The following is a 16,034-nucleotide window of genomic DNA, read 5'->3' on the forward strand; positions in this document are numbered from 1 at the left end:
TAACAGGTCGGCCAGTTTCATAGGTACAAAACTGCTGACAGATGCCCTTTAAAGGCTTTCACTGCTCCCAAATCTAATTTACATTACAAATATTATTAAGGCCTCTCCTTGCCTCCTACCAGTGATGGTCAGTTCGCCAGCGAACACATGCGGGCTGCCATCTTTAGTAAGGTAGACTCACCCGTCCGGCGATGCACAGGTAAGCCCTGTGACAGGACCGGTCTGAAATCAAATGCAGTCACTGGGAGCAGGCAGTTCCGAGAACAGCCGCCGGGGGCCTTCATTGGGCTGTTCTCGGATCTGCCTGCTCCCGGTGACTGCATTTGATTTCAGACCGGCTCCCAGCACAAGTAAGGGCTTACCTGTGCATTGCCAGACGAGTGAGTCTACCTTACTAAAGATGGCAGCCCGCATGTGTTCGCTGGCGAACACTGCGAACTGACCATCACTGCCTCCTACCTTCCTGGACACGCTCAGAGCCTGCCAGGTCTTGTGCATGAATGCGCCCTCTGCTGGATATTACAGGATACAGCATGGGGTGTTTTCCTGCTTTACAAATACTATTGGGGTAATTTATTAAGATCCGTATTTTAGACGCCGGTCTTTATACCCCTTGCGCAGGCCTCTACATAACTTAGGCGCATCCACCGCCGGCCTAAAAATAAGACGGCTCCTTTGCTGGCATAGATTTAGATAATTTTCTCCGTAGAAAATGATAGAGACTCCGCCGTCTTTAGACCTGGCGTGAGCGGGGAAAAATCTGCGACAGATATACACCAAAAATAGGCGTAGATCTAATAATAAATGACCCCCTATATACATATATTTCGATCTAGATAATGATGTGATATCTATGTGTATGTGAAATACATCTACCAGTATATCTTTTCTTCCTCCTTTTTTTTTAGATCACGTGACTGTCCATTTGGCGCTGGTCTTCCAGGAAGTCACCGTCGCAGTGACCGACTTTGTCTTCTATGACTGTGCGGCTGTGAAGCACCTGGCAGTAACTAATCCGTGAGTCAGATCCCTGAATTCTTTTACTACTGACTGGTCTCATGGACATGCAGTACTGGTGTGAACAGATGTATGGAGGGAGGGGCGGCATATGCCTGTACAAAAAGCTTTGCATCCTCTGTGAATGTGCTAATGACGGGATGGTGTCATCAGGAGGTGGCGGTACTTTATTTTGCCGTTATGCGAGTATTTCTTCCTAGGGGGGGATGGGGTGAAGAAAGACTATAGCTCTCCAAACTTGCTTTTTTCCATCACATTATACACTGCTCGTTTCCATGGTTACGACCACCCTTTAATCCAATCAGCGGTGGCCATGCTTGCCCACTATAGAAAAAAGCATCCACAGTGATCTCCCACAGTCCCGGTCACCAGAGAGGCAGAAATTTTTTCCTATAGTGTGCAAGCACGACCACCACTGATGGATTAGAGGGTGGTCATAACCCTAAAAACGAGCAGTGTATAATGCAATGGAAAAACGAATCCAGCCAGCAAAGAAGGCAATATGGAGAATCAGAATACATTAGTAAGTGTCTGGTATCCACTTTCTCTACATGATAAATGCCATTTGCTGAAGCGACAAAACCCCTTTAATACAAGGCTCTTACTAATGTATTGAGATTGTCCATATTGCCTCCTTTGCTGTCTGGATTCATTTTTCCATCACTTATACACTGTTCATCCCCAGGGGTTACGACCACCATCAGTGGTGGTCATTCTTGCACTGTAAAAAGCGCCATCCTCTTTGGTGGCCAGGATCACATATAGGCGTTTTTTTCCCCCCTATAATGTGCAAGCACGACCACCACTGATGTACTGCAGGGTGGTCGTAACCCCTGGAAACGAGCAGTGTATAATGTAATGGGAAAAATGAATGAAGCCAGCAAAGGAGGTAATATGGACAATCACAATACATTAGTAGGTGCCTTGTAATAACTTTCCCTACAGGATAAATGCCATTTGCAGAAGTGAGACAGCCCCTTTTAAAGGCACGGTTTGTCTCTACAGGTGTAGCGCGTGTGTGAGCAGTCCCTGGAGGTGTTACTGGTGTCTGGCCGATCAGCTTTGCTCTCATACTCCGCAGTGCAGCCAAGAGGAGACCATCATCTACAGCCAGAATGTAAGGATCGCCTGTGATCTAAGAACATAGCGCTAGGGTTGCGATGACCTCAAAAACATTGCTGTGAGATCGGGAGGAGAATCTACCATGCTTTTGGGTTACCGTGTCCTCAGCTGCTGTGGGTTGGCATTTGCACATTGTGATCGTATGTTACCCTAAACCGCGAAAAACTCTTGGTTTGTTTGTACTGTCCATGCAGGACGATCAGAAGAAGCTGTGGGGTCCGGGATCTTGCCCGCGAGTGGAGAAAGTTGAAGGCTCTCCCTTGATTCATGTTGGCTTGGAAGCAGAACTGGATCTGATAGGATACAACCTACAGCTCCTGAATGTGAGTATGCCTTATCCCCCCATGTTTCTGTATTGTGGCCATATGAAAGAATAGACACAGATTCTATTGCTTTCACAGGAACATAAAACAGCGCCACTCTTGTCCATAGGCTGCATCTGGTATTGCAGCTCAAGCCTCATTCAAGTGACTTGTGTAAACTTGCCATGCATGTATTGTTCTTCTTGGCAGATTCCCTACAGCATATGGGATCTTACGATGGCTTTAAAAGGGCAGTCCAGAATTAGAAGAAAAGTTTTCATATCTTTTTTTTGTCCAGGATTAAGCGCCACGTTTTCCCTGGTCTGTGCCTGGTGTTGCAGCTCATGCGCATACGATTATGAACAAACCTGGTTCTGTTTCATGGAAAAAAAATTCAGACCCTTTCTCCTGATTCCCTTTAAATAAAAACATCATTATATTATATATACTATATTAACCTATCGAATTGCAATCTACAGTATCAGCATACTTAAAGGGATTGTCCATCAGGTGAATGGGCTTGAGCTGCAATACCATAAACGGCCATGGACAGGATCAATGCTGATCAAGCCGCTTTTTGGAATTCCAGATGGCCTTTTTAGTATTGATGATGTATTCTCAGGACAGACATCAATATCCTATCAGTGGGGATTCAACACCCCGCACCCCTGCCAGATAGTTCGGGGTTACTCCAGAGCCGGAACTTGTGCTGGAACTACACCGCTCCATCCACACAGAGCTGGTAACTGCAGTGCTGCTCATATTAAAGGGGTTATCCAAGAAATGATCATGATGACCCCCACTGATCAGCTGTTCCAGGGAGCCGCCGTGCTGACGATTGGTCATCGGTAGTAAAATCCCTGAAAACCCCGTTAGTGTCAGTGGAAGCAGTGCTGTTGTAACCAGCTCTGCCCATTAGGGTCCATTCACATGTCCGCAAAATGGGTCCGGATCCATTGTGGAACGGATTCGGACCTATAAATTTTCAATGGGGCCACAAAAGATGTGGACAGCACACAGTGTGCTGTCCGCATCCACACTTCCGTTCCGCCAAAAAATAGAACATGTCCTATTCTTGACCGCAGAAAAGGCTCCTGTTGATGCGCCAGTAGTCCTTTCTTTACAATCTGCTTCTTTTGGTCCAAAGGGAGAGGCCCTCGAATTCAGCTGCATTATCGAGGTGGAAGGGACGCCCATCACCCTGAGAGCGCAGATTGAGAGGATGACTGTGGGGAAGGACCTGTATAAAGTGCACTGTCAGACCCATAAGGTAAGTGAGATCTTCGGTGTAATTGGTTTCAGGTTGGCATCATTTAAAGGGATAGTTTGCGTTTTTTTTTTTTTTACAAACCGGACATAGCGTTTTTTGTCCAGCCGCCTCTCTGCATATTTGCCGTGCTGCGGCCGGATCTACGCTGCTCCCCATTTTAGTGAATGTGGCTGGGCAGACTAACAGCAGCTCACAGGTGTACACTGTAGTACGGATCCGGCAGCCTGCCGGACCGAGTAAACGCCAGTGTGAAAGTAGCCTAATCTGTGAGGGAACCCATCAGCAAGTGTTCAATTCTCCTGCAGCGCCACCACAGGGAAAACAAAGCATTACACAGTTCTCGAGGGTGAGGGTCTTTTTTGTAGGGATTTTCTGATCTGACTTATTGATGGCATTCTCAAACGTGTCAATTGTTTATTAAAGAGTTTGTCTCACTTCAACAAGTGGCATCTATCCTGTAGAGCAGTGTTTCCCAACCAGTGTGCCTCCAGCTGTTGCAAAACTACAACTCCCAGCATGCCCAAACAGCCAAAGGCTGTCCGAGCATGATGGGAGTTGTAGTTTTACAACAGCTGGAGGCACACTGGTTGGGAAACACTGCTGTAGAGAAAGTTAATACAAGGCACTTACTAATGTATTCTGATTGTCCGTATTGCTTCCTTTGCTGGCTGGATTCATTTCCAGGGGTGACGACCACCTTGCAATCCAGCAGCGGTGGTCATGTTTGCACACTGTAGGAAAAATCTGCGGCCTCTCTGGTGGCCGGGACTGTGAGGTCGCGCATAGGCCGGCACTTTTACTTATAGTGTGCAAGCATGACCACCGCTGCTGGATTGCAGGGTGGTCGTAACCATGGAAACGAGCAGTGTATAATGTGAGGGGAAAATTAATCCAGCCAGCAAAGGAGGCAATATGGAGAATCACAATACATTAGTAAATGCCTTGTATTAACTTCTTTTGCATGATGAATGCCATTTGCTGACATGAGACAACCCCTTTAAGTCCCAAAAGGACTGGTTAAAAAATAAATGTATAAATGTAATGAAACTGTAAACATGTATAGGACATAAACATTCATGTCAGTCGGCTTCTTCTCTCGTAGTATGAGTACCCTCTACAAGTGATGGAGCATCAGGTTCCTGTGTACGTGAAGAAAGGGGACATGTACCGCGTGGACAATAATGGTGACGTTACAGGTAAACCTTCAGAGATGTGGAATCCAGGCATCAGCTGATCACCCTTAAAGGGGTCGCCCAATTTAGTTTAAAAAAATGACTGATGTAAAACAGCAGTTGTCATAAAATAACGTATACTCGCCCATTTCACCCCCTGCTGCTCTGATCAGACACACCAAACTTTGTTTGGCAGCAGCGATGATTTGCTCATACACTCCACTTGACCACTGCAGCCAATCGCTGACCTCATCTGTCTTGTGCTATGTACCACTGAAGCCAGTGATTGGCTGCAGTGGTGTCCAGGGTATGAAGCCAAGAAGATGGCGACGTGGCTGCAGCAGCCTGGGATGAAATGGGTGAGTATAGCTTCTTTTATAAGGATGTGACAATTCAATTTATTTAATGAGTGGGACAACCCTTTGAAGGTCGCTCAGGTCAGTGAGATCCGAAGACATTGAGTCTTTGGGTGCGTGCATTTCATGGAAACCATCACCCATGGGCAGCCATGTTTAAAATGAAAAAAAGTTAAGTAAACACCGGTGGATACTGCCGAATGGAAGCCAAAAGGACACTCTTTTGGCCTCTATCGGTATAATGGGTCCATCTAACATCTAACCTGGGAGCTTATAGTGAGTCCTCATGACAGGACCCTAATGTGTATGGACACAACATGGCGGCTCTTCTCTGACATTTCTGATTTCAACCCATCAGTATGGGGGAGAAGCGGTGCCTGTGCCATCTGGCACGGGGTAGTACTTGCTAACTAAGAGACCTACCTCCTGATAGAAGTGTGTGTGTGTGTGTGTGGGGGGGGGGGGGGGGGGGGGGGGAATTTAGTGTCCCTTATTCCTCTTCTCTTTCCCCCTCTCAGGGGTTCAAGAAAAGAGCAAGCGGAGAGGTCCTCAGCAGTGGAGGAAGTCTGTCTCCACACCTAGGTTCTGATAGGAGTGTGTATGTGTGGTCTGAAGGTACCTTCTCCCCCTGTCTCCTTGCCCCGCTTAGGGGTGTAAGAAAAGGTCACTCTCCACACCTACCTCCTGATACCAGTTGCGTCTGTGACCTTGCGTGCATTCTCGACCTTCTCCTAAGGGTGTAAGAAAGGAGCAAGGGAAGGGTTTCTCTCCACACCTATGTTTTGACTGCTCATTAAAGGGGTTCTCCGGGCTCATCTATATTGATGACCCGAAGATATCCCCTATCGGCGGGGGTCCGACACCCCCGCGATCAGCTGTATGAAGGGAAGGCGTGCCAACAGTGTGCACGTGCCGTCTCCCATCCTGCTCACCGATGCTTTGCCATAGGCAGCAGAGCAGGAAGGGAGACGGCACGTGTGCACTGCGCACTCCGTCTCCTCATACAGCTGATCGGTGGGGTTGCCTGGTGTCAGACCCCCGCCGAACTGAAATTGATAACCTATCCTGAGGATATAGGAGAACCCCTTTAAAGCGAGTACTCACAAAATCGAGTACTCCTCTGCTAGTTTGGAAGAATCCAATAGGTAGCCAGGGACGTATTGGGTAATCTAGATACCTATAGATTCACCCTAACATACTGGTGGATCAACTTCCCCCACCAGAATTAAGTCAACACCTCACTCCAATATCCTATCAGATGAGAGACGTGATCTGTACTCCATAATGGAGTGACTACGGTAACCCGATAGTTTTAATGGATCACAATTGCATTTTGTCCACAATGGGCACTCTGTACAGGGACTATTTTTTGGGAGATCAACCCTCTCATTCAGTTTGTGCCATCTGGAAGCCTGACCTATTGCTGGCCCCACACATTGTATGTGTATGGGGAACGCGGGAGGGAGTCAGCCGACAACTATTGAATATGTATGGGGAACGCGGGAGGGAGTCAGCCGACAACTATTGTATGGGGAACCCGGGAGGGAGTCAGCCGACAACTATTGAATATGTATGTGTATGAGGAACGAGGGAGGGAGTCAGCCGACAACTATTGTATGTGTATGGGGAACCCGGGAGGGAGTCAGCCGACAACTATTGAATATGTATGTGTATGGGGAACGAGGGAGGGAGTCGGCCGAAAACTATTGTATGTGTATGGGGAACCCGGGAGGGAGTCGGCCGAAAACTATTGTATGTGTATGGGGAACCCGGGAGGGAGTCGGCCGAAAACTATTGTATGTGTATGGGGAACCCGGGAGGGAGTCGGCCGAAAACTATTGAATATGTATGTGTATGGGGAACCCGGGAGGGAGTCAGCCGACAACTATTGAATATGTATGTGTATGGGGAACCCGGGAGGGAGTCAGCCGACAACTATTGTATGTGTATAGGGAACCCGGGAGGGAGTCAGCCGACAACTATTGAATATGTATGTGTATGGGGAACGAGGGAGGGAGTCGGCCGAAAACTATTGTATGTGTATGGGGAACCCGGGAGGGAGTCGGCCGAAAAACTATTGTATGTGTATGGGGAACCCGGGAGGGAGTCGGCCGAAAACTATTGTATGTGTATGGGGAACCCGGGAGGGAGTCGGCCGAAAACTATTGAATATGTATGTGTATGGGGAACCCGGGAGGGAGTCAGCCGACAACTATTGAATATGTATGTGTATGGGGAACCCGGGAGGGAGTCAGCCGACAACTATTGTATGTGTATAGGGAACCCGGGAGGGAGTCAGCCGACAACTATTGAATATGTATGTGTATGGGGAACCCGGGAGGGAGTCAGCCGACAACTATTGAATATGTATGTGTATGAGGAACGAGGGAGGGAGTCGGCCGAAAACTATTGTATGTGTATGGGGAACCCGGGAGGGAGTCAGCCGACAACTATTGAATATGTATGTGTATGGGGAACCCGGGAGGGAGTCAGCCGACAACTATTGAATATGTATGTGTATGGGGAACCCGGGAGGGAGTCAGCCGACAACTATTGAATATGTATGTGTATGGGGAACCCGGGAGGGAGTCGGCCGAAAACTATTGTATGTGTATGGGGAACCCGGGAGGGAGTCAGCCGACAACTATTGAATATGTATGTGTATGAGGAACGAGGGAGGGAGTCGGCCGAAAACTATTGTATGTGTATGGGGAACCCGGGAGGGAGTCAGCCGACAACTATTGAATATGTATGTGTATGGGGAACCCGGGAGGGAGTCAGCCGACAACTATTGAATATGTATGTGTATGGGGAACCCGGGAGGGAGTCAGCCGACAACTATTGAATATGTATGTGTATAGGGAACCCGGGAGGGAGTCAGCCGACAACTATTGAATATGTATGTGTATGGGGAACCCGGGAGGGAGTCAGCCGACAACTATTGAATATGTATGTGTATGAGGAACGAGGGAGGGAGTCGGCCGAAAACTATTGTATGTGTATGGGGAACCCGGGAGGGAGTCAGCCGACAACTATTGAATATGTATGTGTATGGGGAACCCGGGAGGGAGTCAGCCGACAACTATTGAATATGTATGTGTATGGGGAACCCGGGAGGGAGTCAGCCGACAACTATTGAATATGTATGTGTATGGGGAACCCGGGAGGGAGTCGGCCGAAAACTATTGAATATGTATGTGTATGAGGAACGAGGGAGGGAGTCGGCCGAAAACTATTGTATGTGTATGGGGAACCCGGGAGGGAGTCAGCTGACAACTATTGAATATGTATGTGTATGGGGAACCCGGGAGGGAGTCAGCCGACAACTATTGTATGTGTATAGGGAACCCGGGAGGGAGTCAGCCGACAACTATTGTATGTGTATAGGGAACCCGGGAGGGAGTCAGCCGACAACTATTGAATATGTATGTGTATGGGGAACCCGGGAGGGAGTCAGCCGACAACTATTGAATATGTATGTGTATGGGGAACCCGGGAGGGAGTCAGCCGACAACTATTGTATGTGTATAGGGAACCCGGGAGGGAGTCAGCCGACAACTATTGAATATGTATGTGTATGGGGAACCCGGGAGGGAGTCAGCCGACAACTATTGAATATGTATGTGTATGGGGAACCCGGGAGGGAGTCGGCCGACAACTATTGAATATGTATGTGTATGGGGAACCCGGGAGGGAGTCAGCCGACAACTATTGAATATGTATGTGTATGGGGAACCCGGGAGGGAGTCAGCCGACAACTATTGAATATGTATGTGTATGGGGAACCCGGGAGGGAGTCGGCCGACAACTATTGAATATGTATGTGTATGGGGAACCCGGGAGGGAGTCAGCCGACAACTATTGAATATGTATGTGTATGAGGAACGAGGGAGGGAGTCAGCCGACAACTATTGTATGTGTATGGGGAACCCGGGAGGGAGTCAGCCGACAACTATTGAATATGTATGTGTATGGGGAACGAGGGAGGGAGTCGGCCGAAAACTATTGTATGTGTATGGGGAACCCGGGAGGGAGTCAGCCGACAACTATTGAATATGTATGTGTATGGGGAACCCGGGAGGGAGTCAGCCGACAACTATTGAATATGTATGTGTATGGGGAACCCGGGAGGGAGTCAGCCGACAACTATTGTATGTGTATAGGGAACCCGGGAGGGAGTCGGCCGAAAACTATTGAATATGTATGTGTATGGGGAACCCGGGAGGGAGTCAGCCGACAACTATTGAATATGTATGTGTATGAGGAACGAGGGAGGGAGTCGGCCGAAAACTATTGTATGTGTATGGGGAACCCGGGAGGGAGTCAGCCGACAACTATTGAATATGTATGTGTATGGGGAACCCGGGAGGGAGTCAGCCGACAACTATTGAATATGTATGTGTATGGGGAACCCGGGAGGGAGTCAGCCGACAACTATTGAATATGTATGTGTATAGGGAACCCGGGAGGGAGTCAGCCGACAACTATTGAATATGTATGTGTATGGGGAACCCGGGAGGGAGTCAGCCGACAACTATTGAATATGTATGTGTATGAGGAACGAGGGAGGGAGTCAGCCGACAACTATTGTATGTGTATGGGGAACCCGGGAGGGAGTCAGCTGACAACTATTGAATATGTATGTGTATGAGGAACGAGGGAGGGAGTCGGCCGAAAACTATTGTATGTGTATGGGGAACCCGGGAGGGAGTCAGCCGACAACTATTGAATATGTATGTGTATGGGGAACCCGGGAGGGAGTCAGCCGACAACTATTGAATATGTATGTGTATGGGGAACCCGGGAGGGAGTCAGCCGACAACTATTGAATATGTATGTGTATGGGGAACCCGGGAGGGAGTCGGCCGAAAACTATTGAATATGTATGTGTATGAGGAACGAGGGAGGGAGTCGGCCGAAAACTATTGTATGTGTATGGGGAACCCGGGAGGGAGTCAGCCGACAACTATTGAATATGTATGTGTATGGGGAACCCGGGAGGGAGTCAGCCGACAACTATTGTATGTGTATAGGGAACCCGGGAGGGAGTCAGCCGACAACTATTGAATATGTATGTGTATGGGGAACCCGGGAGGGAGTCAGCCGACAACTATTGAATATGTATGTGTATGGGGAACCCGGGAGGGAGTCAGCCGATAACTATTGTATGTGTATAGGGAACCCGGGAGGGAGTCAGCCGACAACTATTGAATATGTATGTGTATGGGGAACCCGGGAGGGAGTCAGCCGACAACTATTGAATATGTATGTGTATGGGGAACCCGGGAGGGAGTCGGCCGACAACTATTGAATATGTATGTGTATGGGGAACGAGGGAGGGAGTCGGCCGACAACTATGGAATGTGTATGGGGAACGAGGGAGGGAGTCAGCTAACAACTATTGACAATGTATGGGTTTCATACCATTTTCTCCTGTTCTCTGGTTCTGTCGCTCAGTGACTCTCTATAACTGCTCCGTGGGCCAGACAGACTGCAGCCGCTGCCAGTCCTTACCGCCCGAGTACCAGTGCTTGTGGTGCGGAGCGGAAGAGAAGGCGTCGTGCGTGCACAAGGGTCAGTGTGAACAGAGCACCGTCCATGTCTGTCCTACGCCGCTCATCCACACGGTAAATATAAAGGACCTTGTACAGCGTTTTGGTTCCACAGACCATGAATTGCAGTGGATTATGTAGAGGGCAATACAATACCTTGCGTACAATTTATTATTATTTTTTTTAGTTTTCACCAAAGACTGGTGTTTTAGAAGGAGGAACCACCATTACTATTGATGGGGAAAATATGGGCCAGAAAGCCGATGAAGTGTCGGTGACGGTCTGTGACAAGCCTTGCGCCCTTCTGCCAGATTTTTACGTCGTGTCCAACCGGTTAGTATACAGCCATGTAGACCCCTGATGTATGATGTTCTTTTCAGTTATTTCCTCCAATACTCTGGCTAATTCAGCCCTGCTGTTTACTTCAATGTACATTCAATTTTAGTGTCCAGCCTGTAAAAGTTCCAGTAGCGCCTGCGATCCCCAGGAGCCATCCAGAAATAGACGTGTTTATTAGCGCATTGGACCCAGACATACTTTTAATTGGTTACGGTTTGATTGCCGTGCCAAGCTTCACCTATTATTTAATAGCTCCACCTGCTGGAGGTTGGTAGTACTGCAGGGGCAGGATTGAATTCTGCGGTATCCTAGGGAGAAAAACTGTGTGTGCAAGGGTGCACCTAGCCTTTCTGCTGCCTGAGGTGGAAACTGAAGCGGTGCCCCAACACCCCAATGCCAATTTCTTAACCTAACCCCTTCCCTCCAGCCCTACTGTTAAAGACATACTTGTCAAACATTACATAGAGCGCTACAAAATATACAGGGTAATACAGCGCCACATACTGTGCCCACTGTGCTTCCCAATACTATACTGCAGAAACAGATAATCCCCCTTCCGTTCCCCCCTCTTGCCCCTACCTCGTGGTGCCTGAGGCAAGAGGCAATCACCTAGCCTCATTGGTGGTGCACCCCCTGTGTGTGTATGTGTGTGTATATGTATACACACAGTAGGTTTGGACAGACCATTATGGCTGCTCCCGAAGACATCCACAGCCCCTTTGTCAGTTTGAGAGCTCCCGAAAGAGTCACATAAATCTCCTGACATGCATATTTTAGTAAGGACTTGTATTTCCCATGAAATTACAATTCAGGAACATACTTTTTTAGAACTCAACTTGCCGTTCCTCTTATTCCTTAAAAAAAAAAGTTAAAAGGGTGTGTCCCTAGCAAAGTCAGTGCTGGTTGAATGGTGTCTGAGTTTGTAGGACACACCCCAGATAGTAACACCCAGGTTGTCAATTAATCTATCAATTTCTAGGAGGAATGGCAGAGGAACCGCACAACACAGATCCACAATAAATAATTTTTTGACGCGTAATGGGATTATTTACTAAAACGGATGTGGAGAGGTGCAGTGTCTGCAAGAAAAAAAAAAGTGCTCCTTAAAGGGGGATCTGTCACCATGATTCTGGACTACATGAGCAGTAATGCAAATAAGAAGTCCAGATCAGCATTTCTTATTTTCGCAGTCAAAGCTGCACTGAAAAAATACCCCTTTAACTACTTCCTTACTGCTGAGCGACTATATACAGTGAAAGTGTAAAGTACCGTATTTTTCTCTTTATAAGACGCACTTTTTTAGCAAGAAAAAATCTGCGTCTTATAAACAGCAGTCACAAAGATCCAGTGTGGCCAGACCCCCTGACCGCGTCCTTAATGATCCGTCAGAGTGCACATCCAGCGGGCACTAGTGCAGGGAAATGTGAGTTTTTATTAAAGATAAGTGTGTGGGTGTAGCAGAGCTGTATGTGTGCGTCATAGAGCTGTGTGTCTAGCATACTTGTATGTGTATGGCAGAGCTGTATCTCTGTATGGCAGTGTTGTGTGTGTGTGTATAGCAGAGCTGTGTATGTGTCGCAGACATATACTTAAAAATATTAGCAGAACAAGAAGCATGGCAGGACACAACAGAGCAATGACAGGACACACATTTATTGGGATAGGTACATTTAATGAGGTGACCACATGAACCATTGCTGGTTGTTACAATGGTCAGCAGGACACACTAAGGGTAACAGGAGCTGATCAAAACTATTTCCCCCACACTCACACACTTCACCCTAAAGTTGCTGACCTTGACCCCTCCACATTAGTAAACCACATTCCCTTCAAAGAGACTCTAGAAAATATTTTTTTTAGTTTTCTGTTGTCTAAACTTGGGGTGAGTCTTATAGTCCAGTGCGTTTTATAAAGCGGAAAATACGATACATTGTATGAAATATTAAATGATGCAACTTATCCCAACTTCCTACTTTGTAGCTGCTGCAGAACAGCTGCTCGGTGGTGTAGGGTGTGGGCATCGCCGATCAGATATTCATGGCCAGATCTCATACCTAGAGAGACTGTATCATTAGTTGTATGTACTCTGAGGTCTTATAAAACCTGCATTGATTAAAGCCAACTCCATACCTACAGGGTTGTCTGCACACTGTCCGCTAGTCCAGAGGAGGTGTCTGGCGCTGTCAAAGTTTCAGTAAATGGTCGTGATCCTGGTATCTCCAGCGAGGTTTTCTTTTATCAGGTGAGTGGTTTTTACATAGAGCGGAGGCGGTCAGTGCCAGTAAGTTCTGGAGGTGCTACCAGGGGCATTGCTGCATGTTGCCCGTGCATACGCCTTGTGCCAGGGGTGTAGCTAAATGCTCATGGGTCCTGGTGCAACAGTTCAGCTTGCCCTCAACACCCTATCCTGCCACCCCCCCAATACTATCCTGCAAAAACAGTCCCCCCTGCAAATATTAGTACCGCCAGTTAGGGTTGTCACAATACAAAAATTTGATTTCAAAACAATAAAAACATATTCCGATATTCGATACCACGCGGAAAAAGACAAGGTGACTAAAAAATGGCAAATCACGCAGTTTTAATTTTTTTCCCTATTTTCCTTGAGCCATAACTTTTTTTATATTTGCGGTCACATAGCTGTATGAGGGCTTATTTTTTGCGCAACAAGTTGTTCTTTCTAATGCCACCATTAATTATGGCATAAAATGTAGTGAGAAGCAGTAAAAAAAAAATCCAAAAACGGTGGATGTTCCCGTGTCGTTTCGTTCGGCAAAACTGACCCATGCCCTTCATTCTCTGGGTCAGTATGATTACAACGATACCCCTTATGTATAGGTTTTTTATGTCTATGTAAAAATAAATGTAAACCATATTCTGACCCCCATAACTTTTTTTTTTACTTATGTCTACTGAGCTGTTTAAAGGCTCATTTTTTGCGGGACAATCCGTAGTTTTTATTGATACCATTTTGGAGTGTGCGTGACTTTTGGATCACATTTTATTAAATTTTTTGGGTGTAAGAGAAGCAATTTTGACCCTTTCAGTTACGCCATTCGTCGTATTGGAATTTTTATTTTTTTATATTTTAATAGTATGGGCATTTTTTTTGTCGCGATGATACCCATGATGTTTATATTATTTATTGTTATTTAGGTATTTATTTTTTAATTATATGGAAAGGGGGGGTGAGTTAAACTATATATATATATATATATATATATTATTTTTTTTATATATATAATTTTGAAGCTCATATATGAGCCTATAAATAATGTTTTTTATTTTATTTTATTTTTTGTTCTGTCAGGGATTTTTAAAATGAGTTTTACACTAGAAATTGCTCATTTCTTATCCTGTCTGCCATCTCGTCAGCAAGGCTTACAGTGATCAGCGCAACTACCGATGCCCACATTGGCTTCATGGGGCATCGGTAGGAAGCGCTTCCGGGTTTTTGCGCATTTACATGCCGTGATCTTATTATTTCTGGTCACGCTATTTAGCCGCAGGTCTCTGCTGTTTGAAACAGCAGAGATCTGCTGGCCATGGCGCCCGCGCACTTGCGAGCGGGCGCCATGTTTACACATCGCTCCAGCGCCGTACATGTATGGCGCTGGTAGCGAATGGGTTAATAGTTTGGACTTTTTCGGATGTGGTGATATGTAATATGTTTGTTTATTTATTGTTTTATATATTTTATATGTAAAATAGGGAAAGGGGGTGATTTATACTTAATATTTTGATGGGGTCTTTTTAAAACCTTTTTTTTTTTTTTTACTTTTTATTTAATAACAATTTTCCCCCCTTAGGGGCTAGAACCTGGTATCTTTTCACCCCTTGTCCTTTTCACCCTAATAGAGCTCTATTAGGGTGAATAGGACTTTACACTCTCCCTGCTGCCCTGGGCTTTGTGCACACAGCAGCAGGGAACCGACTATGGCAGCCAGGGCTTCGCTGCTAGGGCTCCAATCAGAACTGCCACTGCACAACCAATGACTTTACTGCACCACCAATGAAGATAACTCACCCATTAATACAGATACAGGAGGCGGGTGCCGGCGGCAGAATCGCATAACCGGCACCCGACCTCTATAGCAGGGAGCTGCGATCAGCGGCAGTTAACCCTTCAGGGTTTCACCTGAGGGGGTTAACTGCTGCTGATCGCAGCTCCCTGTCATAGAGGTTTGGGTGCCGGTTATGTGATTCTGCCGCCGGCACCCGCCTCCTGTATCTGTATTAATGGGTGAGTTATCTTCATTGGTGGTGCAGTGGGCACAGCCCCTCCCCTCTCTCTTCTCATTGGTGGCAGCGGCAGCAGCAGTGGCACAGGGGGGTAGTAGGGAGAGACTGTTTCCTTCTCCCCTGTGCTGCTGAGGGAACATGGTGTGCGCTGAGAGCAGCGCGTGCCATGTTTTCTGATACTAATCTGTGCAGTAGCGCAGCCTAGTATCTGTAAAAGGCAGACCCCGGTATCGTATCGATACCGGTAGAAAAGTATTGATTGGGGATTGATAATTTTAATACCCGGTGCAACCCTTCCGCCAGTATGAAAATACCACTTTATATTGTGTACCAGTACAAAAAATACCCCAGACCCCCATATCAGACCTCAGGTGAGACCCGATTTCTCCCCCCCAATCTCAGACTAGACCCCCTTTAGACTTCTTTGTGAGACCACATATCAGATCCCAGTTTTAGACCTCAGATCAGATTCCCATTAGACATCCATGTCAGAAAGCTCCATCTCGGACCAGACACCCATTCGACCACTCAGACCACCAATGTATCCTCCAGACCCCCATCAGACCTCCAGACCCCCATTAGACTTCTAGACCCCCATATCAGACCTCAGACCAGACTTCAAGACCCCCCCCCCCCCCCTTTACACCTCTCAGATCCCCCAT

At 47.0% G+C, this 16,034-nt stretch overlaps 1 protein-coding gene across 2 annotated transcripts in view; it reads left to right on the forward strand.

Moving 5' to 3' along the window:
• PLXNB3 (plexin B3) overlaps positions 1 to 16,034 on the forward strand; it is a 71,073-nt gene that overhangs the window by 37,403 nt on the left and 17,636 nt on the right. For both annotated transcript variants that reach the window (XM_044269103.1, XM_044269102.1), the window contains exons 8-15: positions 909 to 1,017; positions 2,023 to 2,134; positions 2,334 to 2,462; positions 3,589 to 3,711; positions 4,814 to 4,907; positions 10,697 to 10,866; positions 10,979 to 11,124; positions 13,267 to 13,372. In XM_044269103.1, the coding sequence (XP_044125038.1) occupies positions 909 to 1,017; positions 2,023 to 2,134; positions 2,334 to 2,462; positions 3,589 to 3,711; positions 4,814 to 4,907; positions 10,697 to 10,866; positions 10,979 to 11,124; positions 13,267 to 13,372 (989 nt within the window). The remainder of the gene's footprint in view (positions 1 to 908; positions 1,018 to 2,022; positions 2,135 to 2,333; positions 2,463 to 3,588; positions 3,712 to 4,813; positions 4,908 to 10,696; positions 10,867 to 10,978; positions 11,125 to 13,266; positions 13,373 to 16,034) is intronic.

This window comes from Bufo gargarizans, chromosome 9 (assembly GCF_014858855.1).
Source record: "Bufo gargarizans isolate SCDJY-AF-19 chromosome 9, ASM1485885v1, whole genome shotgun sequence".
Taxonomy (NCBI): domain Eukaryota; kingdom Metazoa; phylum Chordata; class Amphibia; order Anura; family Bufonidae; genus Bufo; species Bufo gargarizans.